This window comes from Sorex araneus, chromosome 2, assembly GCF_027595985.1.
Source record: "Sorex araneus isolate mSorAra2 chromosome 2, mSorAra2.pri, whole genome shotgun sequence".
Taxonomy (NCBI): Eukaryota; Metazoa; Chordata; class Mammalia; order Eulipotyphla; family Soricidae; genus Sorex; species Sorex araneus.
Window position 1 is genome coordinate 326,265,330 of NC_073303.1, and position 25,211 is coordinate 326,290,540.

At 44.1% G+C, this 25,211-nt stretch overlaps 1 protein-coding gene across 1 annotated transcript in view; it reads left to right on the forward strand.

The window, feature by feature from the left end:
• LAMA1 (laminin subunit alpha 1) overlaps positions 1-25,211 on the forward strand; it is a 153,654-nt gene that overhangs the window by 63,548 nt on the left and 64,895 nt on the right. Inside the window, exons 10-25 of the mRNA XM_055124819.1 lie at positions 840-1,000; positions 1,830-1,970; positions 3,796-3,969; positions 5,334-5,435; positions 6,320-6,531; positions 7,501-7,612; positions 12,498-12,608; positions 14,854-14,981; positions 16,374-16,463; positions 17,310-17,521; positions 18,826-18,932; positions 19,119-19,299; positions 19,971-20,107; positions 21,067-21,303; positions 23,430-23,573; positions 24,578-24,757. Coding sequence (XP_054980794.1) covers positions 840-1,000; positions 1,830-1,970; positions 3,796-3,969; positions 5,334-5,435; positions 6,320-6,531; positions 7,501-7,612; positions 12,498-12,608; positions 14,854-14,981; positions 16,374-16,463; positions 17,310-17,521; positions 18,826-18,932; positions 19,119-19,299; positions 19,971-20,107; positions 21,067-21,303; positions 23,430-23,573; positions 24,578-24,757 — 2,429 coding nt within the window. The remainder of the gene's footprint in view (positions 1-839; positions 1,001-1,829; positions 1,971-3,795; positions 3,970-5,333; positions 5,436-6,319; positions 6,532-7,500; positions 7,613-12,497; positions 12,609-14,853; positions 14,982-16,373; positions 16,464-17,309; positions 17,522-18,825; positions 18,933-19,118; positions 19,300-19,970; positions 20,108-21,066; positions 21,304-23,429; positions 23,574-24,577; positions 24,758-25,211) is intronic.

The following is a 25,211-nucleotide window of genomic DNA, read 5'->3' on the forward strand; positions in this document are numbered from 1 at the left end:
TGGCATGTCATTCTATGTTGCTGTCTTCCAGGAGCTTTATTTCTGAGTCTCTTGGGCAGATTCTTAGGAGACAGATTGCTAGGTCTCCTGGCTATTTTTACATTTTGAAAAAGTGCCAAACTCTTTTCCAAAGTAGTTGTACCATGTATCATTCCCACAGCCTCTGCGCCTTTTGTTCTCAACTCTGTTTCCTTTCTTTCTTTCTTTCTTTCTTTCTTTCTTTCTTTCTTTCTTTCTTTCTTTCTTTCTTTCTTTCTTTCTTTCTTTCTTTCTTTCTTTCTTTCTTTCTTTCTTTCTTTCTTTCTTTCTTTCTCTCTCTCTCTCTCTCTCTCTCTCTCTCTCTCTTCTTTCTTTCTTTCTTTCTTTCTTTCTTTCTTTCTTTCTTTCTTTCTTTCTTTCTTTCTTTCTTTCTTCCTTTCTTTCTTTCCTCCTTTCTTCCTTTCTTTTCCCTTCTTTTCTTTCAAAGATTGCCAAACTGGGTCAGGTAATAATTGTTGCAGTGTCTGTTTTTGAAATAAGGTTTTATTGGAATAGTCAGGCCCAACCACTACTATATGACTCCTATCAAAAAATAATGGAAGAATTAAGAAGGTGCAATGGGGCCAGAGAAGTATCTCAGCACATGAGCTCAGCACATGCCTTTTATGCAGGAGACCTGGGTTCTATTTCTACACCCCTCCCTCCCCCCAAAAAACAAAAGAAAGTATAACCAGAGTTTCTATGGTCCCAAAGTCTAAGGCATTTATTTCTTGGTCCTTTACTCACATTTGTCAACCTCTATTGTAAGCCTGTTTTTAATTTTGTTTGGGTCATGGTCATCAATGTATCTTTTCCCCCAGGAAAATGGCCAGGGCAGTGTCCCTGCAAGGAAGGCTATGCGGGAGAAAAATGTGATCGTTGTCAGTTTGGCTATAAGGGTTACCCAGCCTGTGTTCCCTGTGACTGCAATCTGGCTGGCAGTGTGAACGAGGACCCCTGCTCTGAGCCGTGTCTCTGTAAGGTACTCACTATGCCCATGAGCTTCTTTGACTTTTCTGGAAAAGTTTTGCCTTCCATTGGTCAAATCTGGGTTCCTGGAGAAAGCAGCCATGTTAAAGCAGAAGTCTTCTCAGCAGACATCCTTGGACATAGCTGGGTACCAGATTTTATTTCTTCTAAGAGCAATGGCCATAGATTCCAGAGGAATTTCTGGGAATTTCATATCACATTTCTTCAGATTTGACTTATTACTTGTTCTGTGACATTCTTGTTCAGTTCCATGTTTATGGAGAGCCAGATAAATAGGATTTGTAAGATAATTAATTAAAGGCATATGCAATTTTGGATCTCTCCCTTGCTTGAGGCATTGAACAGTGAGATGAAATGCATAAATTGAGCACCCAGTAGATGATTTATTTGACAATATTAACAACCACTTTCCCTGTAATTTGTGGGACTTTCTACTGTGTCTGATGAGCTTATTCCACAATAAGAATTCCTAGGCAGGTGGTATATATGACTGAAAAAAATCTTGAGTATATAAGATCAATTAAATATGCCCCTTCCTATTTTAAAATGTTTGAAAGATCAGTAAAAAGGGAATATTTAAGGTCATTTAGACAGAATGACCAAGCTCTCAGATGCACAGCCTCAGTCTTGACTATGAAACCAATGGTAATTATTTCAAAATCTATGATCTGAAAAATACAGACTTTGTGAGACGTCCCACTTGAGCTCTATTGATAGCCCTATTGCTCCAGCTGGCCCGCTCTCTTTCATGTGAATGGCCTTTCACTCTGTTCACCTCGTCATGTTCACATCAGAAGCTAACCTTTCCCTCTGACTTGCAGGCGAATGTGGAGGGGAAGGAATGTGACCGCTGCAAGCCGGGATTCTATAACCTGAATGAAAGAAACCCCCAGGGCTGCTCTGAGTGCTTCTGCTTTGGTGTCTCGAATGTCTGCGACAGCATTTCATGGTCCATCAGCCAGGTGGGCGGCACCCTCAACCAGCCAGGGTGTAAAAAGTGCACCTATCAATGAGCTCTCTAGTCCCTCAGGTTCTGGCACAGTACTACTGACCATCCTGTAAATAACGCTCTTGGGGCTGAGACCGAGTGCAGGGCTTCTGATGTGTGTCTTGAATGCAGCTGATCCTGGTTTGATGCACCACTAGGTCCCCCAGCATTGCAGTCTGTGGGCGATAGAGCACTCTGGAGGTTTCCTGGTGTAACCCGGGAGACCCCAAAGCACTATAGGACTCCTGGTGACCTGGTAAACCCCAGTACTGCAAGATCTGAGCAGCATCATAGCCTTGGTCCCTCGATTGAACTGGTCCATGTGGCTTCGAATTAATAGTCGGGCCCTTAGGCCTCCTGAGTACCCCTTGGGGGACACCCCAACCTCCCCCCCAAAAAAAATAATAGTATGCTCATACATTTGTAACCCATAAGTAAAGATTAGAGGCAGCCCTCTATCGAAACATCGCTGATGTTTCTCTCTAGGTCAGGCTTTTGTTCCATAGAAATTTCCCTGTGGAAAAGGTAGAGCCATAGGGAACATGTAGGAAATGTGTTTTGATTTTTCCTGTAAGGAAACATATGGAGCTATGACATCATATTTCACTAGATTCAGGCTCCAAAACATACCTGGATGTGAAGTCACGAAGAATATTCTGGCTCAAAGAAGTTGACATGAGTGGGAATTACAGTAGGCGGCCCAGGGACCATGAGAGCGGGCAGTGTGGCTTCAGCTGCTCAGGGATCAGGGAGTCCCAGGGAGACAGTTTAAGGGGGAGGACTCAACATGACCGTGAAGGTAAAGGAGGACTGTCTCTGTCCTCTCTGCCTTTTCTCAGCAGACCCTCAGTCAGCCCTGCAGGTGGGGCAGAGTTGGGGACTGTGTCCCCTGCTTCTTTTTCTCCTTTGCCTTCAGGACTATTCTAAGTTTAGAGAGATAGTAAAATGGACAGAGTGATTGCCTTGCATGCGGGGCTGACCCAGGTTTAATCCCCAGCTCTCATATTGTTCCCTGAACACAGCCAGGAGTGATCCCTGAGAGCAGAGCCAGGAATAACCCCAGATTACTGCTGGATGTGGCCCCGAAACAAAAACAAAAAGGAGATTCCAGCCCTTACCTGAAAGTGTGTTCCTATGCCCTCCATGCTGGTTTGATTCCTTGTCACCTCTGTTCAAGTGACAAGTTGTAAAGATAGGACCTAGAGTCTATTTTTATAGACCTTCAGGCATTTGGGTAAAAAGCATATGGCAAAATGGAGGAGAAGTCAGAGTTAGCAAAAATACAGTCTATTTAATGCATTCAGTTCTGTGCTAATTTTAAAAATCTAAACGTGTAATGGTCGCCTTTATTTTTTTGCTTGCGTGTTGGTTTGAAATTTATGTACCCATCCTCAGGCTTTCTGGTCCTTTTATAGTGGAGGGGTTGGGAGAGGTTCCGTATTCATGGTGTGTTGACACATTCCTAGCTAAGTATTATGGGTCCATCCCTTTTGTTGTTAAACTATTGGTCCTAGATTGGGTGAAATTTAAGGTGACTTTTATTTCCTAGTTTAAAATCTTGAATCTTGGCCAGAGAGCTAGTACAGCAAGTAAGATGCTTGCCTTGTGCATGGTTGAGCTTATTCAGTTTCTGGTACTTCATATGGTTCTCCGAGCCGTGCCAGAAGGATCCCTGAGCACAGAGCAAGGAGACACTGCCAGATGTGGCTCCATACCAAATACACACATTTCTATGTGTATATGTGCACATATACATATATGTATACTAAAATAAAATCTTGGATTTTTTGTTTTTTAAGGTGAAAGATATGTCCGGGTGGCTGGTCACTGACTTGATCAGTTCAAATAAGATTCCATCTCAGCAGGATGCTCTGGGTGGGCAGCACCAGATCAGCATCAACCACACGGCGGTCATGAAGCATCTGACATCCAAATATTACTGGTCAGCCCCAGGGGCCTACCTGGGAAACAAGGTATAGTCAGCACTGGAAATGCATCTTGGATAGAGACCTCCACATCCATTAATAAATAACTTCTCCTGTTAGCATTATTTAAAGTAGACTAATCAGTCCCTTGAATGTAGCCAGAACATGATTCAGCATTTGCTTACTGCTGACTCATTGAAAGTAGAAGGGGTGTTTTGTTTTGTTTTGTTTTGTTTATTTTTATATCATTGAATAAAAATTTCAGGGCTAGAGTGGGGAAGATAGTGCAAGTGTTAGAGTATGTGCCCAGAAAGTGCAAGGCCTTGAGTTTGATCCCTGGCACCACATGCTCCAGTCCTACCACCACTGGGCACGTCATTGAGGGGCCCCTAAGAACTACCAGTCTGAGAATTCCGGAACTTTCTGAACATCATTGGGGTTTGCTCCTATAAATATATAAACATATTTATCATCTGTATATAGCATGCACACACATATCTACATGCATGTTTTCATGTGTGTGCACATTATATATGCTTGTGCTTCTTGTCCTAACCATACAGAGTCTGGTTTAGGAAAGCAGGTTCACGTGATTTACCTTTCCCGACAGTGGAAACCCACTTTCTCCTCCTTAATTACATCACTTTGTTCAGGTATTTTTTTGAGTATGTAATTGAAACAGCAGGATCTCTCTCAATAACTCTAGCTCCCTGCTTACCTCAAACTTGCACTTGGTCTAAAGTAATGGTATGTGTAGGTGTAGGTCTTTTCTGAAAATGAACATTTCCTCATCAAATTAGAATCCTGAAAGATGTTTTATTTATAATGTGTTCTTATTACTAAAGATCACTGATTTTTAAAAAATTATTTCTAGAGTTCACTTCTCCAACTTTATGTTGCCAAGATAAGGTTCTGAACATTAACATAAGTGTCAGGGAGGAAATCTTAATTTTATAGCAAAGAAAATTTTATTAGGAAAGAAACCTTTTAGCTACTACTTCACTTGATCCAACATTTTCCTTATTGCTCTTTTACAAGGAGTGCATGGGATTAAAATATTCAGGTTATAGTGTGGCTCAAAGTCCCCACACCCTGCACAGTTTAAGTGAAATAAGTATCTTTTGAGTGGTTAAGAGAACTTTATGGTCATCTTTCTTGGGATATTAAAGAAAGAGAACATTTATTTTCTGTGCATTTAAGCAATACCCTGTATTTTGGTAACATTGATTTAACTGGTTGCTCATATGTTTCCTTTCCCTGTCTCTAATGTAAGCCTCATGGCACCTTAAGTATCATGGCGACTCAGACATCCTGAGTCTGAAGCCTCCTGTTTCCAGATGGATCAAGAGATCACTCCTTGGGGGCTAGGGTCCTTGCTTACTGTAGTTTTCACTCTTTCTTGTCCCTTCCAGTTGACAGCTTTTGGTGGTTTTCTGAAGTACACTGTGTCATATGCTATTCCCGTGGAGACGGTGGACAGTGACCTCATGTCTCATGATGATGTTATCATCAAGGTGATTGCTTTCACATTGCTTTTTAGTGGAGGAGTGGGGCTTAACGGGGTACAGTGATTCAACATCAAAGGGAGTCTGTTCCACAGTCGTTAGGCTGGATGCTGCAGAGTCTCAGGGTGAGGATTTTGTGATTGGGTCCCTGTCTAAACTCCCTGCCCCTGAGCCATAGTGGACCTGTCTTCTCACCTGCAAACAAGATGAGCTTTTGCTCTGATGCTGGAACTATCCTTTCCTTTCATCCCTGTGAGTCCCTCTTTCAGGGCGTAGTCCTGGGCCATTTGAGAACATTTTTCTCCTCAACCCTGGTCTCTCTTATATATTCACTTAACTTCTGTGGACACAAAGCTTCAGCTTAGCCTCATGCAGAGAGATTCCCAGAGTAACAAGAAAATGCTTTCGTTTCATATCCTGAGCCTCTGCCTCCTTCTCTTATTTTCTCTATTGCCTTTGTCCCCCTTCTACAATCTCCAGTTGTGTCAGAAAAGTCATCATTGATGACAGGAAGTCATCACAGGCTGGCGGTGTATTTACATATTTATTTACCTTCTGTGTATTCAGATTCTGCTTTAGTCTTTGGCGAAAGATTAGGGGTGTTAGATTGGTTGCCTTGAAGAAAACTGCACAAACGCATGACGCTTCTTTTTTGACATACCAGACAAGCATCAGGTTAGACTGATCATTTGAATCCTTCTGACATTCAGAATTTCTGTTTTTTTTCCCTCTGATTGTTCTAAACCAAGAGTTACAGGCAGCATTCATGTTTGTCCCCCAAAGCTAGGCACAGATGAAATCCATTGTTGCTAAAAATGGAATTTCTGTTTATTTTTTGAAACTAAATCTTGAAACTAATTGCAAATATATGTCCTCTTGCATTTAAATGTCAGGGAAATGGAATCACCTTAAGCACCCAGGCTGAGGGCCTGTCTCTGCAGCCCTATGAGGAGTACTTCAATGTGGTCAGGCTTCTCCCCGAGAACTTCCGAGATTTTCATACCAAGAGGGGGATAGATCGTGACCAGCTCATGACAGTCCTTGCCAACATGACACATCTTTTGATCAGAGCCAACTACAATTCTGCAAAAACAGCTCTTTACAGGTGTGTATTGGTAAGAAAGAAAGCCTAGGAGGAATCTTGTCATTTTCTTCCCATACTTTCACTCTTAATAGGTTGCACATTTTCTAAGTATTATGTGTATGTATATAGATGATGTATCAATAGAAAGTGTCTATGTGTAATATGGTCTATCATCAGAGAGTGGAACCAGTGGTCCTAAAGAATTGTCTTTATAATGTTCTGAAAGTTGTTATGATTGTGGGGCTGGAGCAATAGCACAGTGGGTAGGGGCGTTTGCCTTGCATGCGGCTAACCCGGGTTCGATTCCCAGCATCCCATATGGTCACCTGAGCACCGCCAGGGATAATTCCTGAGAGCAGAGCCAGGAGTAACCCTGTGCATTGCCAGGTGTGACCCAAAAAGCAAAAAAAAAAAAAAAAAAAAGTTGTTATAATTATGTCCGTGACAAAGTATCAGGATTAGAAACTTTCAGTGTGGTTTTCTGGAACATGTCTGTGGTGCTAGAAGTTGTGTGGACTGTGATGCATCTGATTTTTATCTCCTGGCCCTTAATGTCTTAGATTTCACACTCCAATTAAATGCAATGTGTCCATTTTATGCCTCTGAGAAGGTTGTTTTCTGGCAGTGCTAGGTGACCATAAATTTAGGAGCAGCTGGAGCAGCACAGCAGTGCACATGTAAGAATACTCCCTCTATGAAGATGGGAAGATGGAGCGAAGTTGGAGCAATGGATGACTTTTCTGAAATGCTTCAACTCCACATAGACTGACTGTCTAGACTCTTCCCAACTGCTGTCTCTAGGCAAAAGACCTTTACATCCAGTGACGTATTTCTAGGGAACAATGACATTCCCAGAATGCACATTATTGTGACAGCCATTGACTTACAGTCTCATCACCACTTTGTCTGAATTCAATGTGTTTTAAGGATCTGCCATTACGGAGATGTGTGTGAGTGAGTACATCACCTGTGGACCTCATCTGTTTGCAGGTTGGATTCAGTTTCTCTGGACACAGCCAGCCCTAACACTATAGACCTGTCACTGGCCACTGAGGTGGAACACTGTGAATGTCCCCAAGGCTACACGGGAATCTCCTGTGAGGTAACTCTTCTTGCTCCTTCTCTTCTCTTTTCCAAGGAGAATGTGGTGTGATGACAAGCACGTGGATGTTGACTTTAGACAATGCAATGTTTCTAAGCTTCAGGCTATGGGGACTAGAGGAGTGATTGAAATTACACTGTTTAAAGGAACCTGAGTCCTCTGCCCAATGTGGGCCTGGGCAGCTCTGGAAATGCTCTTATTACTAAACTCCCCCCTTGGTCAACAGGAAAGTCCATCTATTAGGGCAGTCCATCATCTGCCTTCACAAGGGGCTTGGATTTGACAGTCTTCATGCCTAATGACTTAACAGTATGTCCCACCAATCCTCAGACAAGCCTGGAACCTTTGAGGCCGTGAGGCTCTGGCCCTCTTGCTTAGATGGGTCTCGCCTCACACATGAAGAGGATGGAGATGTATGTGCAAACACTTTTAGACATTATCTGTTTAAACAATTAGGAACTGGAGAAAGTACAGTGAGAAAGATGCTGGCCTTGCATGTGAGGACTTGGATTTGATTCCCAGTCCCTCATATTGTGCCCTGAGCCCTGCCAGATATGATCCCTGAGCTCAGAGCCAGGAGGAAATCCTGAATAGGCCTGGGTCTAGCCCCAAAACCAAAACAACAAAAATCAAACCATCTATGAAATATATTTCTTACCACAGACTTTTTGTATGTTTGGCACTGCAGTTCATTTTGCTTATTAAATCTCTGTGGCAACTATATTGGGCAGGAACTCTGCACTTTATGTTCTGCACATTAAGAAATGGGGGCCTAGAGAGATTAAGGAAGTCCATTAGTCACTCAGCTAGGAAATGGTATCATCAGGATTTAAACTTCACCCCCAATGCTAACATGATCCAACCTTGTCCGCAGGTTCATAAATGACAGTGATTATGAACATTTGTCATTTCTTGGCATTTATTTTTACAAAGTAGAAACATTTAACCTACCGTTTATTTTTATGAATCTTTATCAGTTATAAACTTGGCTATGAATGAATTTGGCTTAATGCTCCATGAAATGAGTATTTAATGAACTAGTTCTGCATTTTTTGAGGTAGAGAGAACCAATAATTTTTTTTAACTTTAATTTATTTTTAGGCCTAGTGAACATAGGTCTTAAACATACAGTACACAGTGCCTAATGGGTAAACAATCCTAATGCCCCCTTTTGATACGTTAATGTACAGTTTTACTGAATCCAAGCTTAAGTTGCTTGGCAATCAGAGATCATTACATGAGAGGCAAAAGTTGGTGAAAGAAAAACAAATAGGTTAGTTCAGGTGCTAGTCACCTGAAGAGACTGGACTTTTCCCCAGAACGCCATCTGAGTTTCAGCTGAGGCCTGAGGCAAATCATTGACTGATGGAAGAAGTAAGCAAAAACAGAAAAGTGTGCTGTTGGGAAAAAGGTGTGTCTTAGCCTGAGGAACTCACTGAAGCGTGGGCAGGTATTTGTAAAATTCAAGGTAACCCACCCCACAATGCCTAGTGGCCAGTGCCTTAGCTTCTTAAACTCTGGGCTGCAGCCCCATATGGGGCCACAGAACTGGGTGTCACAGAACTAAATGTGTCAGAACTGAACATTTGGCAACAGTAAAAGGTTTTGAACAGGCAACAACCAATACTGAATTCAAAATAAGAAGCATAACGAATGGGCGCTGTTTCTAGTGCTGCATTTCTCAAGCAAAAAGGAGTCACCAGGGGCTGGAGAGTGAGTGAGAGTACAGGGCTAAAGGCAGTTGCTTGTGTGAACTGCCCAGGTTCCATTTCAGCACTGCATGGTTTTCTGAGTACTGTTGGGTTTGATCCCTCCTAAAAATAAAAAATGAGAGTGGTCACAAGTGGAAAACATTTAAGATACCCTCATCTATGAGATATCATCAGAAACTAGGTATCTGTGGTTTTTTTCCCCTTCTCATCTGTAATTGCCTTCCATTTTTTTTACTTTCAAATATAAGTTTAGGAACATTTTTTTTATTTTTTAAAAAGCAAATTCGCTCCTTCCCTTCTCTTTGTTGATTTTGTTGCTATGGCAGGAGGTTGTACATAACTTGGTTGGGCACATCCACTGTATCATGGCACCAGCGACCACTAATGGTAGTGATGCTGGATTGCACTTGGCATTTGGACCAAACTTGTGGCCTCATGCCTGCAAGGCAGACGATCTATCACTCAGCACCATCACCCCCAGAGGAATTTTTCTTAGCATTGGGAGAAAGGCAGAAACATGGGGTGAGTGTAAGATCTAATAACTCTGTGGAAAATGAAAAGAAGTTTCTACCTGCTCACTTACAGGAGGCCTGATGGGGGGGGCAGGGGGAAGCCTAGAAACAGAAACATGTCCAGAGAGACTAGGAGGGGGCAGAAGTGAAAAGTTGCTGGTGAGAAGTTCATCAGGAATAGGAAAACATGCAGTTGTACCTGGGATTATGGCTCAAGACCACATAACATGAAACTTAATACGTTTTGCAGTGCTTTTGCTAAGCATGGGAATTTATAATTTTTAAAGGAAACAGATTTAATTTAAGAAAAATATTCAAAAATGAGAAGCAATCAGCATATCAAATCCTGAAAAAAAGTTGACCGTCTTGGAAATTGTGTTTATTGAAAGAGCTAAAGAAAAATAAAAATGCCATGAAGCATAAGAATTTCTGAGTTATTAGAAAATCATCTCATTTCAGGAGCAGAACCCTTGGTCACTCTTAATAAGAATATTTGCAAAGGATTTTGGAAGTCTTCTACATTTAAGGAGGCAGTTATGCAAAATCCATTTCTTGTACATGACGAGTTCTTTGTTACAGTCAGTTTTCAGTGTGTGACACTATCTCCCCAGACAAAAAAGCATCAGAATATCCCATTTTAATGGTTTATACATCTCTTCATAGGTTCCTTAACAATTTCCATAGTCGTAGTCACCGTTTCTTCCAGATGTCCCAGTATCATCTTAAAATACTGATCAGATCCATGTAATCTGCCTCAAAGCTCTCTGTAATTTCTCCTTTGTACATAGTCTTGCATCTAGGCTGAGCCTGATAAGACCCAAGAGTTCTTTGATGAAATTAGTAGTTTGTTGCTGGTTCATATCCGGCTGCTGTTTGCACAAGAACTTAGTCTTTTATCAAACTCTTAAATGAACTTAAAGAATTTGTTAGTCTCAAATGGAATTCTTGGTCACACTGTAGCTGGCACAGGCCCCCAGGCAGCTGAGCTGCTCAATGCCCATCTGTGGACAGGCCAACTGGCCCTAGGGCATGTGGTTCCTGGTAGGTGGAGAGGACTTTCCCAAGGTCAATATGAATGAAGCCATTTAGATAGTATCTGGATAATGAAAATGCTCTCCAAGAATTCTCATTAGAATGAAAACAAATCCATGGCCCCAGTCCCAATGCCCCCTTGGGAGCTTGCCGACCTCCCAGTTAATCACTCCCCAGCCTGTAGGCTGAGGGCATTCGTGTCTTGCAGTATCCCAGGGAGCTCTTGGAGGCTCAGGTCTTGCACTTGTGCTCAGTTAACTTTGAGTCAGCCCCCAGGCACCATGAGCGCAGTATGTAAAGCAAGCTCTGTACTGTACGTTCCACGTCTAGAGAACAGAAATAACTTTGCTCAGGGTTGTCATGAGGACTAAATGAATAACTGCATCTAGGTGACTCCCACTTCTACAGGCAAAAGGGGGCCAGTAGCAGCCACTCTACCTTTCCAACGAGTAACACATTGGAAGCACAAAAGTAATATTTGCTCAATTAACCTGATACAGTTTGATCCACACCTGCGCTTGCTTCAGCATTCCAATGGCAACATGTGGGACTTTTAATAAAAGGGAAAAAAATCTTAAAAGAGAAAAATCCTCTTTTTTGAAACACAGATTAAATGGTGCCTGTTGACCTATATGTTCATTGCAGTACTGTTTATAATAACCAGAATCTGGAAAAAAACCCAAGTGCCTGAGAACAGATGACTGGCTAAAGAACTTTTGGTACATCTACACAATGGAATACTATGCAGCTGTTAGAAAAGATGAAGTCATGAAATTTGCATATAGGTTGATCAACATGGAAAGTATCATGCTAAGTGAAATAAGTCAGAAAGAGAAGGACAGACATAGAAAGATTGCACTCATCTGTGGAATATAAAGTAACAGAATGGGAGACTAATACTCAAGAATAGTAGAGATAAGTACCAGGAGGATTCCTTCACAGCCTGAAAGCTGGTCTCACATGCTGGGGGGAAAAGCAGCTCAGATAGAGAAGGGACCACCAAGAAAAGGGTGGTAGGTAGGTCCTCTAGGGATGGGAGATACGGGCTGAAAATAGACTATAGACTGAAAATGATGCCTACTTAATACTTCTATAGCAAACCATAACACCCAAAAGGAGAGAGAGAGAGAGAGAGAGAGAGAGAGCAAAAGGGAATGCCCTGCCACAGAGTCGGAGTGCGGTGGAGGGGACAGGGTGGGGGTGGTGGGAGGGATGCTGAGAAAAATAAATAAATAAATAAATAAATAAATAAATAAATAAATAAATAAATAGTGCTTATTGACCTGATTGTTAGTTGAAGATCATTTTCAGACTCCCCCTGAGGTGTCTAACACAGCATGACATGACTTTTCCTTATGCATGGTTATGGTTTTCACACCCCTGTGAAAAGAAATAAGAAACTAGATTACAGTGGTGACTCTACAACTTGGTAACTGGGAAAAAAATATCAAGGAACTGTAAGCTTGAAAAGGGTACATTGTATGGCATATCAGTGATACCTCAATAAAGACATTTGAAAAAGAAATGTTTCTCTACTTATGGAAAATTGAGCAGTTCATGTTTCAATGTATTGGAAAGAAGATGGTTTTCTGCATGGACTAACCTGGGTCATCCATCTTTCTTTTGCAGTCCTGTCTTCCTGGATATTACCGAGTGGATGGAATACTCTTTGGAGGAATTTGTCAGCCCTGTGAATGTCATGGACATGCCGAAGAGTGCGATATCCATGGTGTTTGCATTGTGAGTCTGTGGTTGAAACCCTGCCCATCCCTTCCTCCCTTCCCCAAAGCTTCTGCACAAGTCATTTTTCTTTTAATGCTTCCTCCATAGGAGACTCCCTGATCTGGAGACCAAAAAGGAAATGTACAGATTTAAGTTTATAACATCTGAGTCTTACGTGAATAAAAAAATTAAGCCATAAATTTTTCCCCTCTCCTCTTCTTTTGGGAAAAAATAAAAAGCTACTGAGGTGATAGTAGAAAATGGAAGAAGCTTCTAATAATTACCGTCGTTTATACAACATACCATGTTTTATAGCTGTGTGGTTGGGTACACTCCTCAAACAAGTGCTTCTTTCATGCAGTTTGAGTTGAAACAGGGCTTAACAAATATGTAGCTAGTCTTGAGAATGAACTTTGGGGCAGATACAGGGCAGGACTTGTTTTTTCACTCCAGTCAGGAATTCTTTTCAGAATCTTATGCCTTGAAGCCAGGCCACACTCCTGGGTTCTAATAGACTCCCTGCTCATATATGGAGTGAAAAGTGTGTGTTAATCAGCTGAGCCCTATTCACTGTACAGAGAAATGTTCAGACTCTTTCTACAAGAACTTGATTGAGTCACAGGCCTAGAGGAGATGAATTACCCAGACCCATAGAGAAGATCTTGGCGTGGTGCCATGCGTTGCTTATTCTCTCTAGAGTCTTAATTTTTTCTTTATTCTCTAGGTAAAACTCTCATTTTGTTCTTTGTTCAGTTTTTGTTCTCCAAGTGAAGCATCTGTGGAAATTGCACAAAATAATGATTTTCACACACTTGGTCCCTCTCTGATCAGTTTCCTCTGGCACACAGCTTCTCACAGTTTGATGAGGTGCTTGCTTTTGAATTTTTTTTTAAGCTAAAAACTTTTTACTGAGCTATCACTGGGCTGGACAACTGTATGATTTTAGGAGTGCAATTTCACACTTCAAAATATCTGTTACTGCATTCTGTCCACCGTCAAGTACTGATATTCTTCTTTCACTGCTCTGTGGACCCCTCCATCTACCAGCCTCTCCTCCCACCCCTCCTCTGGTAACCTCAGCTTTGAGATTTTGTTTGGTTGTCCCCTTGCTTGACTTCTCGATGGCCCTCATATGAGTGAGATCACTCATTGTTTTTCTCCATCAAATTTACCCAACTTAGCATGACCCCCACCATTTTCATCCATCTTGTCCCAAAATATAAGATAGTTTTTCCCCATAACTGAGCAGTAACCCATGTGCACTTATTTTCCAGGTTTGGCTAGTGGGAGCAAATCCAGCGGTTTTTATATAATAAATATTGTTGGATGACTATTGTTACACTGTTGAGTTTCTGAATTCTGTGGCTTCCTTTATGACATCTGAGGTTTGTTTTGGCAAGCAGGTAGACAACTTCAGATTGACTGTTTTGTTTCAAGGATTGTTCTTAAGCTTTGTTTGTGCAGTTCTAGAATTACATTTAATCTTGTGTGGATTTAGCACTCTTATTAATGAGGCTTGCCCTGGGGTGTCTCATGGCAATTTACCAGGGTTGGTACTGAGTACTTGACAGGCTGGTCAGCAGGCTGATGTCTCTGGGATCTGTGAACTTTGAGTATTTTTATTACAGCTCAGCCCTTCTTCTTTATCTGTCCGCATGGAGCTGCGCTCTGTGTGAGCTCTGATTTCAGGAGCAAGAGGAAAGCTCTCCCGAGCAGGTTTCCTCAGCTCCCATTCGGTGGCAGTCCAGTCCTCTGCCCATCTCAGCTGTTCCCCTTCCTACCCCTCCCTCCAGATCCCATCTCCTCAACCAGCAAGACCACCAGACTGCCACATGTGCAAGTGTGCACATGCACGCACGCACACACACACACACAAACACACACATTCACATACATACATGCACATTCTGCCTGGCAATAAAGACAGGTGGTATGGACTCTTCTGCCCTGTACCCCTTTCCCCAGGGTCTCAGAGCTACACCCACCATTGATATTTGAAAGCGCCATTTGGTGCTTTGATTCTGTTTTCTGGCTGGTTCTTCTACCGGCCCTGTGGTCTGGTGTCTTATCCTTGCCATGGTTGGAAGCACTTCCACTTCCCATGGATGCAAATAAAACATTTCTGCTCACTCGGGCACAGGCCACCCTTCCACATGTAACAGAATTCACTGCCTTGTTTGAGCATCCCCCTTCCTGTGTCAGCGGGACTTGCTGTGTGGAGGAGAGGAGTCGAGCCCAGTGTGCTGCCCTACGTGTCTTTCAGGCTTGCCAGCACAACACCATGGGGAGACACTGTGAGCAGTGTGTGCCCGGCTTCTATGGATGGCCCTCGCAGGGGACTCCTGGGGACTGCCAGCCCTGTGCCTGCCCCCTCGCCACTGCTTCCAACAAGTAAGTCTCCCCCAACCCCAACCCTTGCCTCTGCTCTCGCCCTTGGACCCAGATGCCGTTTCACCCAGAGCTTCAGGTAAAGCTTCTGCTTAAATAGAGTATGTTTTAGCCAGCTGTGGTTAGTGAAAACAAAAGATGAAAAGTTGATGCTCATTTTGTTTTTTAAAAAAAGAGAAAAAAATGGTATTTTAAAATGATGTAAGAAAAGTTGCCTAATGGTAAATGTGTGTGCATGCAAGTTTCCCTGTGTCCTAATGATGGTAAATGTGTCTGCATACATGTTTCCCTGTGGCCTAGTGATGGTAAATGTGTGTGCACACATGTTTCCCTGTGGTCTAGTGATGGTAAATGTGTGTGCATGCATGTTTCCCTATGGCCTAGTGTTGGCTTCAGCCCTTTCAGGAGTATACATTGTATGTCTACCACTGGGTGTGGAGGGCTGGGGACCCTGAGAGGAACTGAAGACTATTTCTGGTGTAATGGGTTGGTTTTGTCATTGTCATTGCTGTTGTTTAACGTAATGGCCGCAGTGCATGACCACAAGCCCAGTGAGAATGGGTGGAGGGTCATGGAAGGTGCTCTGAGCCTAAAGCTGTACGTGTCACTGCCAGCCCGTGCAGTGTGTGGGGTCTGGACTGCAGGGAGACAGATGTGGCCTCTGACCAGTGAGAATCTGCCGGGCAGAACTCAAAGGCTCTTGAGTGAGACCTGAAGGTTGAGAAGGGATGTGAAGGCAGCAGGGAAGAGCATGCTGGACAGAGAGTGTGTGCCCAGGCCGCAGGATGTCCCAGAGAAGCTCATGTCTGGGGAGACCGTGTGATGTGGCCAGACCATCATGCTGGGGCACGTGTGGCTCACATGCACTTCCCCTTCAGCACTTTCCTGCCACCCATACCTAAGAATCCCCACATAACAATTATAGTTTGACATTTCATCATATATGATAATTATAGCCAGGGCTCCTCTGATGAGATCGTAGTGTCTGGAGGGACCCGTGTCACCAGCAAGGGCACTTTGGGGGAGTTTGACAACTAATGTTCAGAAGGCCCTTGATCATGGTACCCATGGGGGCCACTCTTGGTCAGTGAGAGAGTGGCTGGGAGGCAGAAAGACCAGCACCCTGACCCCAAGGAGAGACACTGTCTCACCAGGAGTGCCAGGGCAAGCCTCTTGGAGGAGGTGACAGTCTTGGGGGATAGCCAGGCAGAGAGGGCCATGTGCTTTGGACTGAAGGCTGAGCAGTGGACAGTGTCCAGGCCTCAGGAGCACAGTGGGCCTCAGGCATGAAGAAAGGACACAGAACTTGTGAGGTCAGGAGTGCAGAAAGCCAGTGCTTGTTTAAACATTCAACACCACGCATTAGAAAATTATGTTCCACTTTTTTCTTGACAGTTTCAGCCCCACCTGCCACCTTGATGTTGATGGAGAGGAAATGATCTGTGACCAGTGCGCCCCTGGGTACTCCGGAACTTGGTGTGAGAGGTACCCTGCAGCTCATCCACTTTTCAGAATTTGAATTCACATCAATTTTGTTTTGTTTTTTGATTTATTGTTTTTGGGGGGCTACTCCCTGCAGTGCTGAGGGCTCACTCCTGGTTCTGCACTCAGAGATCACTGCTGGCAGAGACCAAGGGACCATACAGGGTACTGGGAAGATTTGGGCCACATGCAACAGCGCTCTCCCCACTATATTATCACTCCAGTCTTGAATTCACACTACTTTTCAATAGCTATAAATTCTACATTTTTCAATGTGATGACATGCTGTTTTAACAATTTGGGTGTGTAATTGTGATTTCACATAAACATGGGGGGGGAGGGGAGGAAGCAACAGGGGGAGTTAAAAAAGAAAGTGAACCCTTCTGGAGGAGCGTTTTGGAGAGCAGAGCTTGATAGCCTTCCTTCTCCATAACATGCGCCGGCTCTGACTGCTGGTTGCTGCGGAGACTTCAGGGGCGGGCTAGATTGATGAATGGCTGTCTTTTGATAAAGAGCCTGGCAGCCCTTGCTTTTCCCATGGGTGAATCTCTGAGCCCAGCTCTGACTGAAGTTGCTAGGAGACCCGAGTGGCGGCTGTGAGTCCCATTTGGCCTGGGGCCCAGGGCAACAGTGTCCACTGGATTTATGGATCTTCTTAGATGGGATTCCCCTGTCTCCACAATGAGTCGGACTCGGGGCTGCCAGAGACTGGCGTCACGGCTCCTTCACAGCTGGCCTCCTGTGAAAAGTGTCAGTGGGGCCCATTGTGGACCACTCCCAGGATCCCTGAGAGGGGCAAGGACCCCAGTCCTTGCACTTATTTGCATCCCTCCTCAATCTTATATGCAGATGTGCAGATGGTTACTATGGAAACCCAACTGTGCCTGGGGAATCTTGCGTTCTGTGCAACTGCAGTGGCAATGTGGACCCCTCGGAGGCTGGGCACTGTGACTCCGTCACTGGGGAATGTCTGCGGTGCCTGGGGAACACCGAGGGCGCCCACTGCGAGAGGTGTGCTGAGGGCTTCTATGGGGACGCCGTGACTGCCAAGAACTGCCGTGGTGAGTGGCCTGGGAGGCCTAGTCCAGTGGTGGGCCGTGAGGTCTGGGCCAGGTTGCGGGTTGAGATGTCCGGTCTAAGGCCGGACTGTGAGGTGTAGTCTAGAGCTGGGCTATGAGGTCCTATCCAGGGCTGGGCTGTGAGGTCGGGCCAAGGTCAGGTCCAGCGGGGGGCTGTGAGGCTTCCATCGGACCCTGGGCATGAAAGTATCTCATAGCTCCGCCAAGACGTACTTCTAGCTTCCGGGGCTGCAGTGCTAATGCCAGCTTGAGACTCAGACCCGATTCTTTCCTCACTGTCCTAGGGGTACAGCAAGCCTGGGGGTGGTCAGAGGCATACAGGTTGAGGGAGGACTCTTATCACGGAGTCAGACCTACACAGTTTAGCAGCTTGTATCTGAATTAGCACCCTGTGTGTCACTCTGGACATTCTGATCCTTAAAGTTACAGATGCTGTAGAACCTGGTGCTGAGAAAGTTTGGATTTTCATATTTTGCTTATGACCAGTATTGAGATTTCCACCAGCTCTCAAAGCTTTCCCCCCTACAAGTGTTAAATAAACGACAATTTGAAATTATTTGGGAACTTCCTTTAAAGGGTCCAAATGTGCTAGTACAGTGTGCAGACACAAGAGGGGGCTAACAGCACAGGAAAGATTTTCACCGCCACCAGCAAGAGATGACCATTTTAAGAGTCCTGGGTCAGTTGGTCTGTTGATGGGTGCAATCAGCCACCTTGGTTGTCCCCAGAGGATCCTTGTGATGACTGCTACCTGTGCAGTGCTTCCAAGATTGCAGAATGCTTTCACAGCTTTTGTTTCTTTTCATCTTTGCAGCAGCTGGTGATTCATTCCTTCAGGTGTTATTGAGACTTAGTGTTGTGATCAAACTTAAGGAATTATGGCCTGTGTCTATTGGGGAGCAGCATGTGAGGGTGTGGAGGGGAAACACATGTTTGGATCCCAGGCTGTGGGAGTTTGAGGCTCACTAATGTGGTCTGGAGCCGTGGTTCTCAAGATTGGTTGTAGCTGTACTGGAATCACCGGAGCAGACTTAGAAATACTGGTGCTCAGGTGTCTCCCAACCTTGCCAAGGCTTGGTCCTCAGAAAAAGATTGAAGTTCAAGTTTTTGAAAAGTTTATGTATTTTTTATGTTTGTGATTTGAAACATAAATATTCGATTTCTTTCTTTTGAGAATTATCATCTTATTATAATCATATTAGAAATGAACTCTAATATGCCTGTTGTGTGTGTGTGTGTGTGTGTGTGTGTGTGTGTGTGTGTGTGTGTGTGTGTGTGTGTGTTAGCTTGTGAATGCCATGGGCAAGGCTCCCTTTCCAGCGTGTGCCATCATGAGACTGGACTCTGTGCCTGCAAGCCACATGTGACAGGACAGCAGTGTAACCAGTGTGCGGTAAGACACTTTCTATCATTACATGTGATGAATGACCTTGTCAAAGATGCCTGTAATTGACACTTTATGAGTCAGGACAACTTGATCCAATGAGAGACTCATTTGATTTGGAAAGCATTTTAGTGCATATTAGTTGTGTGGTAAAATGTGTTTTGGTTCCCATGACCTGCCCTTCCTGTGCAACAGTTCGGATATTACGGGCTGGACTCGGGGCTTGGCTGCCTGCCCTGTAACTGCAGCACATCAGGCTCCGTGTCAGAGGACTGCACGGATGAAGGTTGGTGTCACTGTCTACCGGGTGTGGCTGGGAGCAGATGCGACAGATGTGCACGTGGCTTCTACGCATTCCAGGATGGTGGTTGTACACGTAAGCTCCTTAATTTATTAGCTGAGATTTTATGGTAATCTTGACTTAACTTTCAATTCTCCTAATTCTGTTAAGTCATTTCAGTTTTTTGCTTATTATGTGTGTGTTGGGTGGGGAGGGCACAAGCGGGTGGGGTCATGGTTTATAACATGTAACTATATAAGCTCAGTTAACTGTAAGTTTTAGTGATACAACTTTTCTCTTTCTCCTGTTATCATATGCAATTAAGGATACTTTTCATCCTTTCCCTAGTTCCTATTCTGGGTCCATACACAAGCTTTGGCTATGGGGCTTAGGCTTGTCAATGAATGTCACTGAGTTTTGCGCTCCCCTACCTGTAAAGTGGAGAGGAAACTTTTGATCTCCATAAATTTTATAAAACATTTGGCACAATGAATGCTCAGTAATTATGAACTACCTCTTCCTGGGGTGGGTTTTTTTCCCGTCTTGTCTGTCTTTCCCCTACTGGTCTTCCAGCACCATCTCTGCACATGGAGAAGTCAACTTGGAGGGTGAGACATGAAGGAGTCTTGGAAACTAGGGGGTCTCCTACGAGAACTAAGAATATTTGAGGATGAAACATTCCTGATTGAAAGGAGCTGTCTTGTAGCGCCCACTCCCCACCTAATTCCCTTTGCAGTCCTAACCGAACATGTCTTTCTCTGTTGTAGCCTGTGACTGTGCTCACACTCAGAACAGCTGTGACCCCAAGTCGGGGGAGTGTCTCTGCCCTCCGCACACACGGGGTGAGGCCTGTGAAGAATGTGAGGAAGGCTACTGGGGCCATGACCTGGAACTCGGGTGCCAGGTGGGTGTTCTTAGCTGGGCTCTTCCTAAAGGAGAGCTCCTTTACCTTCACAGATTCCATTGCTCAGTGGATTCGGCTTGATTTTAAACTGTTACAATCTCACATGGCTTATATTTAAAGGTCATTAGGGCCACTTTAGGGCCCAAGTAATGTCATATCCTAGAGCCTCTACCTTGAACCACCCCTTCGTTGGCCAGGGGCCCTCAGGTCGGGTCCCCAAGACTCCTGATCACCATCCCCCAAAACAAATAAAATAAAAACAGATTTTCTTAGCTCTCTTCCAATTGTGGAATTGATGCTTAGAACAATAAAAGTTGACTATAAATGTACCTTGCCATATGTGCTGGTATAGATCACTTTATTGGGGCTTATAGATTTATTGGATGGGGGGGCGGGGAAATTCTCCTGATCCTGAAGGAGCCCCCAATATGCCATTGGGCTACACTAGCACGTGACAGGGATAAATGATGGAGGCGTTATTGGTGCCTGCTCGAGCAAATTGATGAACAACGGGATGACAGTGACACAGTAATAGCTTTATTGAGAATTATATCCAATCTGGAGTTGAGGGGGATCTAGTTTTTTTCATGTAATTTCTTTTGGTTAAACTTAGGCTTGGCTTATGTTTTGAAACAGGAGAAAAAGTTCTGTAATCCTCAGATGATATTGCTAAACTGGGCCTATGAACCAGATCGAGTTTCAGGCAACAGTTTTGTTGCTGCTGCTGGGATGTGTGTGTGTGTGTGTGTGTGTGTGTGTGTAACATGGGCAAACATGCAGCACACTCGTGCCTCCTGTTGGCTCAGGGCAGGGTGAGTCCATCCAGCAAGAGCGAGAGAGCCAGTGGTTGACTGTACCTGCCTGAAGTCCACGAAGTCATGCAGCCTAGGAAGCTTGGCTCTGAAAGCTTCCCACGCAGCCTCTGTGTTACTTCCATTTCCTTCCTTCCTTTCTTTCAGGCCTGCAATTGCAGCCACACCGGCTCGGCCAGCCACCAGTGTGATGTGCTCACTGGCCATTGCCAATGTCAGCCCACCTTTGGGGGATCAAGCTGCGATCAGTGCTCTCCAGGCTACAGGGGCTTCCCAGATTGTGTGGCCTGTGACTGTGACCCCAGAGGGACATTGCCAGACACTTGCGATCAGGAACAGCGTCTCTGCAGCTGTGCAGAGGAAACTGGAGCCTGCTCCTGCAAGGTATCAGCTCCAGAATCCACTTATTCCTTGGGGCGGGGGGGGGGGGGGAGGGTGCTTTTAAATATTTAAATGAAGCAGCAAGATTTTTGTCTCCTTTTCATTATTATTATTATTTTTTTATTAGTGAATAACCTTGAGGTACAGTTACAGACTTACAAATTACCGTGCTTGCATTTCAGTCATACAATTATCAAGTATCCATCGCTCCACCAGTGCCCATTTTCACCACCAATGGTCCCAGCATTGGGACCACCACCCCAACCCTGTCCCCACCCCCACCCCGCCTATGTGGCAGGGCATTCCCTTTTGTTTTCTCTCTCCTTTTGGTGTTGTGGTTTGCAATACAGGTATTAAGTAGCCATCATGTTTGGTCTATAGTCTACTTTCAGCTTGTATCTTCCATCCTGAGTGGATACTCCTAGCAATCTTTACGGTGGTCCCTTCTCTAACTGAGTTGCCTTTTCCTTCAGGATGTGAGGCTGGCTTCTAAACTGTGGAGTAATACTCCTGGTACTTATTTCTACTATTCTAGGATGTTAGTCTCCCATTCTGTTACTTTATATTCCACAAATGAGTGCACTCTTTCTATGTCTGTCCCTCTCTTTCAGACTCATTTCACTTAACATGATACTTTCCATGTTGAAGCACCCACATGCAAATTTCATGACTTCATATTTTCTAACAGATGCATAGTATTCCATTGTGTAGATGTTCCAAAGTTTCTTTAACCAGTCATCTGTTCAGTTTTTTTCCAGAATCTGGCATTTGTAAACAGTGCTGCAATGAACATACAAATGCAGATGTCATTTCTACTAAACTGTTTTGCATCTCTGGGATATATTCCCAGAAGTGGTATTGCTGGGTCAAATGGGAGCTCAATTTCTAATTTTTTGAGAATCATTCATATTGTTTTCCAAAAGGATTAAAAAACAATTGGCATTCCCACAAGCAGTGAAGGAGAGTCCCTTTCTCCCCACATCCACGCCAACGTTGGTTGCTTTTGTTCTTTTGGATGTAGACCAAAAGCAAGATTTTTGTATCCTTTTAGAATAACTTCCTCCTGCTTTCTTGGTCTGGATTCAATTTTTTGGTGTGGTGAGAAAACTTTTTTAAAAAGTTTAGGGGCTGGAGCAATAGCACAGCGGGTAGGGCGTTTGCCTTGCATGCGGTCGACCCGGGTTTGATTCCCAGCATCCCATATGGTCCCCTGACCACTGCCAGGAGTAATTCCTGAGTGCAGAGCCAGGAGTAACCCCTGTGCATCGCCACGTGTGACCCAAAAAGCAAAAAAGAAAAAAATTAAACACAGTGATTTACAAAGTTGTTTTAATACAGTTGTTTCAGGCATTCAGCATTCGCTGTTCCAATAACCAATCCCACCACTGTGACCTTCTCTCCACCAATGTCTCCAACTTTTCCATCTCTCTTCTCAAGCCTGCTTCCTTAGCAGGTACAAACAAATTGAATCCATATTGCTTGTAACAATGGAAGGGCAAATGAAATTATCAAAGAAGAGACTGGGTTAACATCTGCATATGCTCTTCCAATGAATGATTCATTAAATAAAATCCATACTATTCACCACAGAGGATGGAAGATGGCACCAATTTCAAACTCATGCCAAACTTTTTAGCTTGTGTTCCATACGACTCAGTAGCCAAACTATCTTAATATACATGTTAAATAGATAACGTGGGGTGTTAGATTGTGATTTTTTTAAATAACTGGTAATTATTTTCTTGTATATGGTGATGGGAGCGATAGCACAGTGGGTAGGGCATTTGCCTTGCACATGGCTGACCTGGGTTTGATTCCTCCGTCCCTCTCGGAGAGCCTAGAAAACTACCAAGAGTATCTCGCCCGCACGACAGAGCCTGGCAAGCTCCCCGTGGTGTATTTAATATACCAAAAACAGTAATAACAAGTCTCACAATGAAGATGTTACTGGTGCCCGCTCAAGCAAATCGATGAGCAATGGGACGACAGTGCTACAGTGTTTTATAGTGACCAGGTGACAAAAAACTTGCACTGGTCCAATATTATCTTTGTACCTTGCTTATTTCTACTGAAAAAGTCATGTCTCTTCTTCCAGGTTAAAAAAAAAATTCTTATCTTTCCTTCTTTAGGAAAATGTCATTGGTCTTCAATGCACCGAGTGCCGAGCTGGCACCTATGCCCTGCATGCTGACGAGCCCCTGGGGTGCATCCCATGCTTCTGCTTTGGGCTATCACAGCAGTGCTCAGAGGTGGAGGGTTACGTGAGGACATCCGTGAGTTCGAAACTCCTTTGGGGGTTAAAGGAGGTGATGAGACAGTCAGTGCCTAGTGAAATTTTGCTTTTTATGGCCTTAGAAAGTCTAGATTAAGCTCATTTGGGTTAGTTATAAGTCAGAGGTCTTTGATCCAAGAAAGTGAATTGACCGGGAAGTTAAAGAATTTGATATTACTCTATAGCTTGTATAACAAAACTTTTAATTGTTAAAGAAATTAAAACTGCATGCCAGGTATGGTCCAAAGGAGGAGATAGTACAGTAGGTAGGATGCTTGTCTTATATGCAGCAGGTCAAGATTCAATCCCTGGCATCCTATTTGGTCCCCTTAGCTTCCCAGGAGTTATCTCTGAGTGCAGAACTAGAAGTAAGCCCTGAGTATCATGAAGTGTGGCCCTGCAAACCAAAAAAATATGCTCCAAAGGAGGAGAGCCTAGCGCTCTGGGTCCCTGAGTTTGATCCTTAGCACCAAGTGGTCTTCAAGCACTGATGTGTGTGGCCCTAGTGGCTTCTAAGTACTTTTGAACCCTGAGCTCCACAGTGCCAGACTCAAACACTGGGCTATTAGATTTGTACCACCAAGAAGCGATTAACCAGGAGTGGCCCTCAGCACCCATTAGAACCCCTGATGCAGGAGGAGAGCTGTGAGGCCTGGAGCACGGGGCCCTGGGGCCATCCCTAAGCCCACATGGTCTACCAAGAACCATGCTGGGCAGAGTCCCTGAGCACAGCCGTGTGGTCCAAAAACCGAAACAGAAGAAACAAACAAAAAACTCCTGTGGTAGCCAAAGCCGTTTCCTTTCCATAATTGAACATTGCCCCAGTGTTGCAATAGTCTGACCCTGTCGACAATCACTGAACTCATGTTCAGTTCATTTTAATCCAGATGTTTAAATTTATAGGAAGTCTTCCTTGTTCTAGTTTTCAATCCATGAAATAGTGGTTGGCTCTTACAAATGAAAGATCTAGAGTCACTCACATGTCTTTCCTCCTTCCCCGTCTAGGTCACACTGGACTCAACTCAGCCGCTTCTGCGTGTGGTTTCTCAGAGTAACCTGGAGGGCACGACTGAGGGGGTGTATCTGCAGGCCCCAGACATCCTCCTGGATGCCGAGAGAGTCCGGCAGCATGTACAAGCAGAGCCGTTTTACTGGCGGCTTCCAAGCTTGTTCCAGGGAGACCAGGTGAAGCCCACAGCGGGCCCAGAGAGGTTCCTGGGGTGCCTGGGCGCCATTCGCTTATCAGAACAGCGCTGGCCTGTCTTGCACTGAAGTGGGCATTTGTTCTCTCTTCTTAAGTGGGGATAGGGAAGTCAGAAGCCCCACCCTCACCCCCAGAAAGTCTAATTCCAGGCGGTAAAATTTTGCTTCTCAAAATAGGCATTTAATGTTTTTAGTTAATACTGATATACAATAGAGTATATTTTCTCAATACAAGCCTGTTTACTTAGACCGGGGAGTTTCTTTCTCAAGAAATTATCAGGTTTAAAAAAAAAAAAGGAAGAGAGAAAAAGAAATTGTCAGGCAAAACAGGAAGGAAAAACAAAACCTCTTGTTAGAGTCTTGAAGGCATTTTTTGCATGTTTGTTTATATGAACATCAGAATTGTCAGATTCCTTAAAATCTGTATGAACATCAG